The sequence below is a fragment of the Peromyscus maniculatus genome, chromosome 16, assembly GCF_049852395.1.
Source record: "Peromyscus maniculatus bairdii isolate BWxNUB_F1_BW_parent chromosome 16, HU_Pman_BW_mat_3.1, whole genome shotgun sequence".
NCBI lineage: Eukaryota > Metazoa > Chordata > Mammalia > Rodentia > Cricetidae > Peromyscus > Peromyscus maniculatus.
The window spans coordinates 13,815,067-13,827,757 of NC_134867.1; the positions used below are offsets into that span (position 1 = coordinate 13,815,067).

Here is a 12,691-nt window from a genome sequence, read left to right on the forward strand (position 1 = left end):
TTGTGCTCATGCTCAATCTTGTGTGTTCGCTTTCTCATCGAGGCTTTCAGGAAAAACCACTAACAAATGTACCCTTGCCCCTACGCTGCCCTAAGGCTATATAAGGAATCGGCCCGGGAGATGGGTTTTGAAGAATTCCATTTGTATCTGAGGCCTGTTCCCTTCGAGTGTGCATCAAATGAGGACAAGGCAGACCCGCCCCCTCCTGTCTTTATGACTTCCTTGCTGGAGGACAGCGGTCGAGTAGACAGGTGAGCATCCAGAAGGTGAGAACGCTGTCACGGTGCAGAGTGACCCAGTGAGTGCTTTCCGTCACCACCCGACGGTGTTTATGTTCTCTTCCTTGGGTGTAATCTGCCATTAAGCCAGTTTCTTTCTTCTTTCTTAATAAGGGGAAAACAATATAACAGTCAGGGGAATAACTGGATTTAAAAACACAAAATCAGGGTAGGAAGATGCCTCTGTGGTTAAAGAACTCACTGTAAGCCTGAGGACTGGCGTTCGGATCCCCAGGACTCATAAATACCTCATGGGCATGGTGGCTGCCTGTAATTCCAGCTTCCAAAGTGGAGACAAGTGATCCCCAGAGCAAGCTGGCTAGCCAGAATTGCTGTATCTGTGAGCTCTGGATTTGACGGAGAGACTTCACCTCACTGGATAAGGTGGAAAGATGATGAAGATAATCTCTGGCATCAACTTTGGGCCTCTACATGCGGATGTACCCCCCCCACACACACACACACAGACATACACACATGGACCCGTATACATGCAAACATGCATACACATATGCATGACCACTACCACCACATACCCCTGAAAATCGAAAAGGAAAATAAATAAATGGAAACACACGAAATCATGGAGAGCTGGGAGAACCAGGACAGAGAATGCAAAGGAAAGCACAGTTCCTCTGCTTCTCAGGTACAGGTGTGAGGCTGGCCGCCTCGCTCACTTTCCCTGACAAAGAAGTCAGCTCCGTTTTTTTTTTCCCCCCAAGTAGACCAGGCTGGCCTCAAACTCACAGAGATCCACCTGCCTCTGCCTCTCAGGTGCTAGGATTAAAGGCGCGGCCACCAGTGCTGGAATATTTCTGCATCTGCAGCAAAGAGCACACAGAAAGCACAGGGCTCCCATGCAGACATCTTAGTCAGTTTCCTTCACTGGAAACCAATTCCAACCAACAAAACCTCTCTCATGGCCAGGGGTCGCCTTTGCACTCTTCTCGGTGACAGACATAATCTACTCGGCTATAGCCAGGCACTTCCCCTTCCTTCCGGGAGGGCCAGCTTCCCCTTCCCCATGTCTTTCCAGAGCCAGACTGTCCTTTCCCCAGGGTCCTGGCTCTGCCCCTGAAGATCCCTGATACTGGTTGCACCCTGAGGAAGGCAAATGGGACTCCACAGAGGAAATGTCTTTGTACTGTTAATGCAGATCGCTGCTCAAATATGGCTGACAGACTTAGAGCATGGGCCGGGATGAAAGAGGTTAACATGGGAGGATGCTATGGGGATCTCTTGGCTCCCTGAAAATTAAGGCTGTGTTCATCTTTACTGATGAAGCAGGGTCACAGTCCCACATGTGCCCTGGGTTATTTAGCATTTTTGACTTCTACCGGAGAGATGGCAATAGCACCTCTGTCTTCCTCCTCCTCCTCCCCTTTTTCCTCCTCCTCTTCCTCTTCTTCCTCTTTCTTCTCTTCCTTTTCCTCCTCTTCTTCCTCTTTCTCCTTTTCCTCCTTCTCTTCCTCCTATTCTTCTTCCTCCTCCTCTTCCTGTTCTTCCTCTTTCTCCTCCTCTTTCTCCTCCTCTTCCTCCTCCTCTTCTTCCTCCTCCTCCTCTTCTGCCTCCTCTTCCTCCTCCTCGATTTCCCCTCCTCCTCTTCCTTTTCCCCCAAAATCTGCCTACCCCTTGTTTCTGACAATCGAAGATGTCTCCAGACATTACCAAATAATTCTTTGGGAGAGATTTTTCTCTTGCTTTAATTTACCTCACTAGCTAAAACAAGACCATCATTGAAAGGTAGGAAGTGTGATGTGACCTTAAGTGAGGTCAGTTCTCCACCTGGCACTGTGAAGCCAAGCTGTAGTCAGGGTTCTTCCAGAGCTGGTCTTTTACACTTCTGGGGGGGTGGGGGAATGGCTGGAATCCACCTATTGCCACAAACTGCCTGAATGCTCTGTGGTATGGGCAAGTGGTGACTGGACCTCCCAGTGATGTCCAGGTTGTCCAGGTACACTTCAGGAGAAGGGGAGCCTTCTGGAAGGGGTGATGCATGCATTTAGAGAGCCTACACTTCAGCTTACTTTTAGGTGTGTTAATTTCCTAAGTTGTCACCTTGGAGTGACAGTGTAAGAACAGCATGCAGGCAACATGATACGATGACTTACACTTTACAAAGCACATCCGCGCATGCACATTTCACAGCTGCCCTAATCCCACGACAGCTGACGGTCCCATCCACAGATGAGAAAACAAGGACTGACGGATACTAAGTTACTTGACAGGAAGTCACAAAGGGCTCCAGCCCAGGGCAGGAGCACTGTGTAGAGGACCGGTTAGATGGCTGCCGGACCCACAAGAGAGCAAGAAGTAGACACTGTTTGGGGCTAGTGGGGGATCCTGAACAGGTGTGGTCAAGAAAGTAAGAAGAAAGGGGTGATGAAGAGAACACCCCACAGTATGGAGCGGCCACCACGGCCAAGTTCAGTTTGCCGTTACCATTGACATTCCAGATCTGGTCAGGGGCTGTCCTACCAGATGGGCGTCTCCTAACAAGTGCTGTGTCAAGACTGACCGCTCCACCTATCTGTCTTCTGGCAGATACTCCCCCACCGCCCTCCTCTTAGCCATCTCTGAGCTGGATGATAACCAAATTGGCAAGTTCAGTTTTTATACAAAAGACGCCATCCTAAAGGTAAACAATTTTGTATGTTTCTTTTCTTTTCTTTCTTTCTTTTTTTTTTTTGTTTTTTTGTTTTTTGGGGGGTTTTGTTTTGTTTTTTGTTTTTCAAGATGGGGTTTCTCTGTGTAGCTTTGCACCTTTCCTGGATCTTGCTCTGTAGACCAGGCTAGCCTTGAACTCACAAAGATCCACCTGCCTCTGCCTCCTGAGTGAGTGCTGGGATTAAAGGCGTGCGCCATCACCGCCCGGCGTGCATTTCTTTAGAAAAGGTGCTAAAATAAAGCAAAACAAGTTATTCCTCTGTTCTTAAAAATCTAATGTGTGTAAATTGACTTCCATTCACAAGAAAAGCTTCCCCCGCAAGCCTTACCTGGCATCATGGCACACACCTGTAATCTCAGCACTGGAGGGGTATAGGGGCCGAGGCAGGAGGATTGGGAGTTCAAGGCCAGCCTCAACTATATAGCAAGTTTGAATTTGAGGCCAGCCTGGGCTACATATCTGCCTGTCTCAAACAAAAGAAGGGCCTCCCTTTGTTATTAATGATGCTGGCTTTGCATGGGCCTGGCTTGAGCCTTGAGGTCTGCAGCCTACATACAATGACTTCTGTTGAGATGAAAAGAAAGCTTTTCAAGTGCACACTCGTTATTGGAGCTTTCACATCCTCTTAAAACCTGCGGCTATTTTTTGCCTTTCCCCTTAAATTTCTTTGCTCTTTTTCGTGATGATATTTTTCTTGATGGTTTCAATCTAATCCTGGCTTTCAAGAGCCTGCTTCTGAGCGCCCGTAGCTTATCAGAGCCCTCCCCTGACCACAAGGGAGCTGCATGGTGTCCACCAGCAGGTGAGACCTGGGGGCCGCCAGCCTGGCAAGGACTGGGCAGCTGAGCCGCAAGAAGCCCAGCGTGCCCTTGCGTTCAAGTCCTGGGGGTTTTGACAGTTCAAGTGTGAGCCCCGCCGTCCGTCTGCTTCTCCTCCCTCTGGGGGCAGTCTCTGACACGTTCACTCTCTCCTCCTGTAGCTCTTGCTCCACTCAGGAGTGGAAAACATGCAAGTGACCCTCGCGTGCCAAACTGCTCAGAAAAACGCTCTGATGGTGGCCGTTCAACAGGTGTCCTTCTACGACATCCCTGGAGTAGACAGTCGTGTGGACTGCAAGGTCAGCCTATACGATGGAGAAGCCAGAGGCTAGCAGCCCCTGCAGGCAGCTAATGCCAGGCTGCCCCATTCCTCCTCCTCCCTCTCTTCCCCTCCCATGTCCCTTCCCCTTTCCTCCCTTTCTCCTTTTTCTGCCCCCTCTCCACCCCATCACCTTTCCTTTCTGATCTGTGTAGGGAAAACAGCCTCCGTTTCTCATACTGTACACTCCAAACACAGACTGCTTCTGTGGTTCCAAAAGCCGTGGAGAGTTCTCCCCGACAGCAAGTCAGCAATACATTCTGTGCAGGACACCAGCTAGGACCGTCCATACTCAATTCGCTACGACACCATGCACCTGCAGGTAGCCGCAGATCCCATAGGTTAAAGGTGGCTCCAACACCAACAGGGCTCCCATCTCAGACCCAGTCACAAGTCTAGGCCTCTGGAACGCTGGATTGGCTGGCTGCAAACTGGGCCTCCCAGGACTCCCTCCTCGGGTTACTGGAGTTCTCACAGAGTGGAGGGAAGCACACTTGACAGCTTATTACAAAGTCTGCTTTAAAGGATATAAACAACCAACCAGGTGAAGAGACACATGAGGCAAAGTCTGAAGGGAGCTGGGATCAGGAGGTGATGTCCCCACAGTGTTGGGGTGCACCATCCTCACGGCATGTGGAAGGGTGCTAGGATGAGGAGGTGATGTCCCCATAGGGTTGGGGTGCACCATCCTCACAGCATGTGGAAGGGTGCTGGGATCAGGAGGTGATGTCCCCACAGTGTTGGGGTGCACCATCCTCACGGCATGTGGAAGGGTGCTGGGATCAGGAGGTGATGTCCCCACAGTGTTGGGGTGCATTATCCTCACGGCATGTGGAAGGGTGTTGGGTTCAGGAGGTACTGTCCCCACAGTGTTGGGGTGCACCATCCTCACGGCATTGGGAAGGGTTCTCAGTCACTTTCTTGCAAGCCTCTGCCTGTCCAGCTGTTCTGAGCTCTCCATACTCTGCCCTTTGGAAAGACTTACTGCACGGGCCTGATGGATCACGTGGCCTGCACCGAGGCTTGGACAAGAATGTGGAAAAGCAGCTGAACAGAAAGGGAGCACTTCCCTGCGAAGGGATTAGGTGACAAGCTGACTAGGAGAAAGTTCTCCTCAGATCTCATCTCCTCAGAAGTCAGCCACGGGACACAGATAGCTAAAGCAGAAGCTTACTGAGCAGAACAAAGCAAAGGTCAGTTCCTTCTGGAGAGAGATTAGATTGGGCTCCACTGAAAAGCGGGGCTGACAGTGGGGTGGTGGGCGGGAGGGAGTTTAGCAGCCCGCTGGGGTCTGTGTTTTGACTTTTAAAAAGTTTTAATGAATACTTACGAGGGGGTCAGCATATCTGTGAGGTGATGTGACAGACCTTCCACACCATGGCAGACCTCATCTCTCTTAGGGTATTTCTTCCTGCAATCCCCTTGAAAAGTCCTTGGGGGGAAGGGGACAGCAAAACTCTCAGTACCAATAAATTTCTGGTGGCGCCGGGGTCTTTTGGTGATACAAACCCTGCACCAGCACACAGGTGGCAGTTAGGAAGTGTCTTGTGGCTTGAGTTTCTGAAATGATGGGAAGAACTTAAGCGTTTCTTCAAGGGTATTTCACCGCCAAGAGGCATGCCGACCAACCCTCTGGAGACACAGCTGTTCCCTAGAGGCTGACAGTCTATGTAGCAGGCATCTTAACAGTTCTTATTAATAAAAAAAAATCAAACCTGAGGCCAGTTATTGGGGTGAACTGGAAGATCAGAGAACCAGAACAAGCCACAGCCACCTCACCTGGCCAACTTCTCAGTTGGTCTTGTTTCCTCAGACTGGAAGCTTCTGTGTCCTCATCCCAATGGCTCTCAGCTGAACTGCTGCTTGAAAGCCTGAAGCTTAACCAGCCAAATGCTTAACCAGCCACATGCTTAACCAGCTAAAAGCTTCTAGTTTCTGGTCTTCACACCTTATATATCTTTCCTTCCTACCATCACTCCCTGGGATTAAAGGCTCACTTTCTGGGATTAAAGGCGTGAGTCACCATGCCTGGCTGTTTCCATTGTGGCCTTGAACTCACAGAGATCCAGAGGGATTTCTGCCTCTGAAATGCTAGGATTAAAGGTGTGAGTGCCACCATTTTTTAGCCTTTATATCTAGTGGCTGTTCTGTCTCTGACCCCAGATAAGATTATTAAGGGTGCACAATATTTTGGGGGAACACAATACCACCACAGATCTAACTCTGTCTGACCCAGAGACACGATGACCAAGACACAGCTGTGGAGTCTGTAACCCTGCAGTGAAGTCCTCGCCCACCTAGTCCCCAAAAGCCCCCACAGGCCTGTCTGCACAGGCTCTCCAGTACCCCATCCTGAGGGCCTGGGACAAAGCCACCTCTGCAAAGGGGGCCATATCTATCGTTAAAAAGTAGATCCACGTATTTCAGAGTAGGGTGTCTTTGACCTCTGCAGAAGGAAATTCCAGTTTCCATGGCCTGCCTTCGGGAGAAGGAGCTGGTGAAAGGCGGGTGGAAGATCCGGGTGGAGGGTAAGGACACCAACTTTGGTTTCCGAGGCCTGTTGTGAGGCTGAAGGGCCTCAGGGTTATTCCAGCCGCTCAGGCAATAGCAAGGCCTTGGGAGAGGTGAGTCAGGAACCGAGCGGTATGAAAATGTATATATGTCGTATCCCATTTCCTCAACTTCTTGCCCCCTTGCCTTCTCGGCTGCTTGTGAGTGGTAACGTGCTGATAATGTTTCCTTTGTAGATTACTCTAAAATACTGACTAGCTAGACTCATCCAGGACAGAATGTACCAGTTTTCAGCCCTCCCCCTTCGCAGATAAAGGATTTCATTGTTTTCTTGTTTGTCCTTCCTACAATTCTTTTGGAAAATGTAGGGAGACACATTTGGTCCTTTTTTTTTTTTTTTTTTTTTTAACATTGTAGCTAGCGGTGGTGGAGGGGCCAGAGAATGTGCCATGACTCACGTGTAGAGACAGAGAATAACTTGTAGGAGTCACTTCTCTCCTCCACCATGTGGGCTCTGGCTGGAACTCGGGTCCCCAGGCTTGGTAAGTGCCTTTACCCCCTGAGCCATCTTGCTGGCCTTTGATTCTTTTTTCTTCCCACAAAGCTACCATGCTGTATGTACTCCTTTCCCTCATATTTTTGAGGATTTTTTTTGTCTTTTTGTTGTAGAGATATAATTCACACAACATAAAATTACTCCTTTAAAGTGGCTAATTCAGGGGCTGGAGAGATGGCCAAGCAGTCAAGAGCACTTACTGCTCTTCCAGAGGGCCTGAGTTCGGCTCTCAGAAACACAGCTCTCTGCTCACAACTGTCTGGAACTCCAGTTCTAAGGGCTCTGAATCCTTGTGATCTCCTTAGGCACCACCACACACATGGCTTCCTCAGATACCCACACACATGAAATCCTCAGATACCCACACACATGAAATCCTCAGATACCCACACACATGGCTTCCTCAGATACCCACACACATGAAATCCTCAGATACCCACACACATGGCTTCCTCAGATACCCACACACATGGCCTCCTCAACCCACACACATGGCCTCCTCAGATACCCATACGTAGATGGCCTCTTTAGGCACAGGCGCGCGCGCGCGCACACACACACACACACACACACACACACACACACACACACTCACACACGTACACACACATATGGGCAAATACTCAAAACAGACACAGGCACATATACATATAAACAAAAATAAAAATTTCAAAAGAGTGTCTGACTCAGTGTTTTTTAGTCTGTTCACAGGACCATGCAAACATCACCAGTTTCTATTTTAAAAAATATTTTCACTTTCTAAAGAAACCCTGCACTGAAGTGGCCACTCCCAATCCCCCCCTCCCCCCCCCCCCCCCCCCCCCCGTCCCTGGAAACCACTGAAGTACTTTCTGCCTCTGGATTTACTGTTCATGTAATGCATCATACGTGTGGCCTTTTGTGTTTGGCTTTTTTTTACTTAGCATAATGTTCTCAAAGTCTGTGTTATAGCACCTATATACTTCATTCTTTTTTACTGCTGGGTAAGATTCTGTCATGTGTAAACAAAATACCCTACATTTTGTTTATCTGTCCATCAATGAATTATCTTTACTGTTTGGCTATTAGGAGTAATACTGCTGTGAGCATGCACACACAATGCACAGTGCACTCATGCTTCAGTGATTAAAAACCTGTAGTAGCCCAAAGAACAAGACCAATATCTTCAGCTTGGTATACAGGATCTTTCCTCTCTGACTCAAGTTCTCTCTCCTTCTCCTGCCGTTCTTCTAAACTCTATCTTAAGAGTCCTAGACATTATACTCTATGCCTCTGCTCATGCTTCCCCAGAGCATTTTGTCCCTGCTCTACACTTCTCCTTCCTCCTCATACTTTTTTTTGGTCTAGAGGATGTTGGTCATCCTCCATGTTTCAACTCAGTTATTATTGTTAAGGGTAGCCCGCCAGAGATGACCAGTTAGACACAGTTTATAGCCAATTGTATGTCTTTACTCCAGCCAGCTGGGACTACACTCAGGTATTTAGAGACCCAAGTAGCTCCAAGAGGCTTTTAAAAGCAAAAACCATATCCTGTTATCTCCCTCAACAGCTGCAGGAGGAGGTTTGCACAAGCAAGCTGTTTAACAGAAGCTCAGATAAGCGGTTAGCTGCAGGGGGAGGTTTGCACAAGCAAGCTGTTTAACAGAAGCTCAGATAAGCAGTTAGATGCAGGGGGAGGTTTGCACAAGCAAGCTGTTTAACAGAAGCTCAGATAAGCGGTTAACTGCAGGGGGAGGTTTGCACAAGCAAGCTGTTTAACAGAAGCTAAGTGTTAGCTGGGGCATCTTGACCTCAGGTTCTGAAAATAGAGTTGGGTAATTTTCCATGGGATTCTCCATCAGGGCGATCAAAATCTAGTTAAACCTGAAATGGCCTCAGTGAGAACACAAGATGGAGGAACCTCCTCACGGCTTTGCCCCATTGCCTTCCAGAAAACATCCAGTCCTCTTTGAACTCTTCTAGAGTAAATTTTATGGTTGCTTCTTCATGAAATGTATGTACAAATATATTTATAAATCTTTTACAACTGGAACAGGAAGGGGTCCATCTCTTGATCAAGAGATGGAGTGAGGAAGGAAGAGAAGAAAGAAAGAGATGAGACAGAGAACAAGTGTGTGCTGCCACTGATGCTCAAGGAAAAGGTACTCCAAGAAGCAATGAGCCACCAGCAGTACAGCCTGTCAAACAAGCAGTGAGAAGGTCTTCAACACCAGTCACCGTTAGAGAAAAGTCAGTTAAACCCCATTGAGATATTTTCCACTAGAATGGTTAAAATGTAAAAGTCTGACTATCTTCTGTCCTGACAAGGAGCTAGAAGACCTGAAATCTTTGTATACTGCTGCTTAGAATGCAAAATAGTGCAACCACCTGGAAAGGAATTCAGCAGTTGTTTTAAAAGGTTAAACATGTACCTACCCTATGAACTGGACACTCAACATCTAGGTATTTAATCAAGAGAAGTGAGAGCCCATGGCCATGCAAAAATTTGTATGTGGATGTCCGTGGCAGTTGTAATCAAGAACTGGGAAGGATCCAAGAGTCCTTCAGTGAATTAATGAATAAACACAGTTTGGCACATCCATATAATGGTGTACTACACAGTGGTACAAAGAAATAAATTATCAACACTCATAATAATATAGATGAAGCCAGTTAAAAGGACCACATTCGGCAGGAATGTATGTAAATTCTAGGTAATCCATTCTAGCCTATAGTTGCCAAAAACAGAGAAATGATTGGAGGAAGGGGGGGAGGGAGAGAAAGGTAGGTGTGGGGGTTATAAGTTAAAATGACGGTGATGATTTCTTAGTTGAGTACATAAAAAATGTGTCAGAACTTACCTAACCATATCCTTTAAATTTGTTTGTTTAAAATATCAATTATTCCTCAAAAAAGAAAATTGCAGTTTTGGAAAGAGAGAGCCAAATTTGATCGATCTGAATGAAGAGTGGGCATGCAGATGGGCACAAGTTGAAAATGAAGATGTTTGGCGCTCACAGTTTCCCTGCTGACTCGGGAATTCTACTCACTAGAGTAAAAGCTACAGGACCCAAGTGTAGAAGGCATGAGCTCCATGAGGCTCTGTCTCAAAAACCAACAACAAAATATTAGACTAGAACTGAGGAAGCAATTTGAGCGTACAGGAGAATTAAGGGGGAAAAAGAGATGTGGACATATCTGCAAGGCTGAAAAGGAGAAGTCAGAATCCATAAATATAAAAGGTGGTCATGGTCACAGCTGCAGGTCCAGATGAGGGATGGGGGTGTGAGGGCTAGATTCAGCAGCCTCTGTGGTCCCAGCTGGCAGGAAGCCATATGATGGAAACAATGTCTCTCTGTATGCTGTGAATGTGTTGCTCTGATTGGTTGATAAAATGCTAATTGGCCAGTGCCAGGCAGGAAGTATAGGTGGGATAAGCAGACAAGGAGAATTCTGGGAGGAGGAAGGCTGAGTCAGGAGACGCCAGCCCGCCATCCGGGGAGCAGCATGTAATGGTACACAGGTAAAGCCACAGAAACATGTGGTGACATATAGATTAACGAAATGGGATGAATTTAAGTGTAAGAGCTAGTCAGTAGTAAGCCTGAGCTAATGGCTGAGCAGTTTTAATTAATGTAAGCCTCTGTGTGTTTACTTGGGTCTGAGAAGCTGCAGACTGGGCGGGACACAGGAAAACTTCAACTACAAACACAGGCTACTCTTTTCCCACCCTCATGAGCTGGCTTTGTCCTGGGTAAGGAGACAGGTTCTAGCTAGATTAAGGAAAATAGAAGAGACCTGCAGGTGAGTGTTGGCCCTGGACTGAACTCAGAACTTCTGTTCTCTTCCCTCCCACTGTCTCATGGCCTGGCAAGATGGCCCCTCTTCTCAACTGGTGAAGACTTCCATTTCCTCTACCTAGGATGCCCCAAGGGTTTTCAGGGGGAAGTGAGATTAGAAACTAGATTTTTTTTTCATCTCTGGGATTTTCTCCCCTTGGACCTCACCCTCCTGACATAATTCTATATAATATCCCCTTGGTTATGTCACTGAAGAGTGACCTTCCCTTTGAAGACTTAACCATTCTGTCACTTAGCAGTTGATAAAACATGAAAGACTTTTACCCTCCGTTCTCCATCATGAACTGTGCTGGAGTAGCAGAAGATACTGATTTCTTATTTTCTTCCCCAGCACTCCCTCTCCCTCTCCCTCTCCTCCCCCCCCTCCCCTGCTCCCACTTTCCCTTCATTATCGTTACATCTTCAAAGAAGGCATCTATAACCCAGACATACTTGGGGGAATTTTCCAGACTTAATAACTGTGTGACCCATTAGCAGATCTGTGCAATCCATCTTCCAGACCTGTGTGATCCATTAGCAGTTCTTCCTTAGAGGCCGCCCACACACAGAATTCCACTCAACGGCTTTGTAGGATGGAGAATTTTTCTGAGAACATTTTATATAACTGTACTCAAATTCTGGAAATAGCCATACTTAGTGCCTTACTCCTTCAGGGTGCAAACTGGTGTCTCTCTCCCCATCCCTACCTCTTCCTCCTCTTCCCTTCTCTTCTCTCTTCCTCCCATCACATATGTGTGGGGTCCGCTGTGGTCCAGCGGCCCTACAGGGCCTGTGTGTACAGCAAACTGGACTCACATTGGTTTCAAATGGTTTAGGAAACAAGTTCGGCTCTGAGGCGTCATGGCGGAGTGAGTCCAACCAGAAGAGATTCCAGAACTTTGAACGGCATAGAGTGTTTGCTTTTGGCGCCAACTCCAAAAGCTCCAGACACACTTACTCATTCTTCCGAAGGATCTAAGACTGCCAAAAGGTACTGTATCTAGTGGGAGGATATTTGAATCAAAAAATGGAGTGATTCCTGTGAGCTTTGTTCTTTTAAGATCTCATGTGAAGATGCTAGATTAGACACAGTCCAGTCTCTGATGGAGGATCCCCTCATCCTGATTTTAGTGCTTTCCTCCTCTCTTCCTTTTTCCTCTCCTCTCTTCAGTTTCTCTTTCTTCCCTTCACTCCCTCCTGCCTCTTTCTCTGTAGATTTTCCCATACTCTCCTTCACGAGCAGGGAGATAAATAGGCCGCTCTGGACTTTCTGTAATCACGTAAGATTGAAACCACAGAACTGTCTTCACTGCTCTAACAAAGATACTACTGTTGTTCAGAAAAGCGGGAGGGTGAGTTCTCTGAGAACCACAGTGTCTCGGAGATATGTCTACCACCAAGGGTGCCCTACTATGCCTTGGTCTCTCCCCACCCTGACACAGAAAGACATAGACGTATTCTTTAATAATTATGGCCACTCTGGATATTTCTTTGGGTACCAAGGGCACTCTAATTTAATTGGGCAAATACGGAATGAAAAATGATGAGAGGCAAAGTAACTTCTATTTGAGATGGTGCTAATGAGACACATGGCCAGAGGTCAAGTGTCTTCAGACCGCATTCCCCATGTGGATGGAAGATGTAAGATCAGTGTCTAGTTGAGAGGACCCATCAGTTCGGGTATCTCAATGGCTAACATAGAGAGGGCACACTGCCTGCCTAT

The 12,691-nt window shown here is 47.4% G+C and overlaps 1 protein-coding gene across 2 annotated transcripts in view; it reads left to right on the forward strand.

Annotated features, from left to right (window-relative positions):
* LOC102904867 (uncharacterized) overlaps positions 1-12,691 on the forward strand; it is a 184,374-nt gene that overhangs the window by 89,843 nt on the left and 81,840 nt on the right. For both annotated transcript variants that reach the window (XM_076552390.1, XM_076552391.1), the window contains exons 21-24: positions 96-251; positions 2,823-2,916; positions 3,926-4,063; positions 11,805-11,959. In XM_076552390.1, the coding sequence (XP_076408505.1) occupies positions 96-251; positions 2,823-2,916; positions 3,926-4,063; positions 11,805-11,959 (543 nt within the window). The remainder of the gene's footprint in view (positions 1-95; positions 252-2,822; positions 2,917-3,925; positions 4,064-11,804; positions 11,960-12,691) is intronic.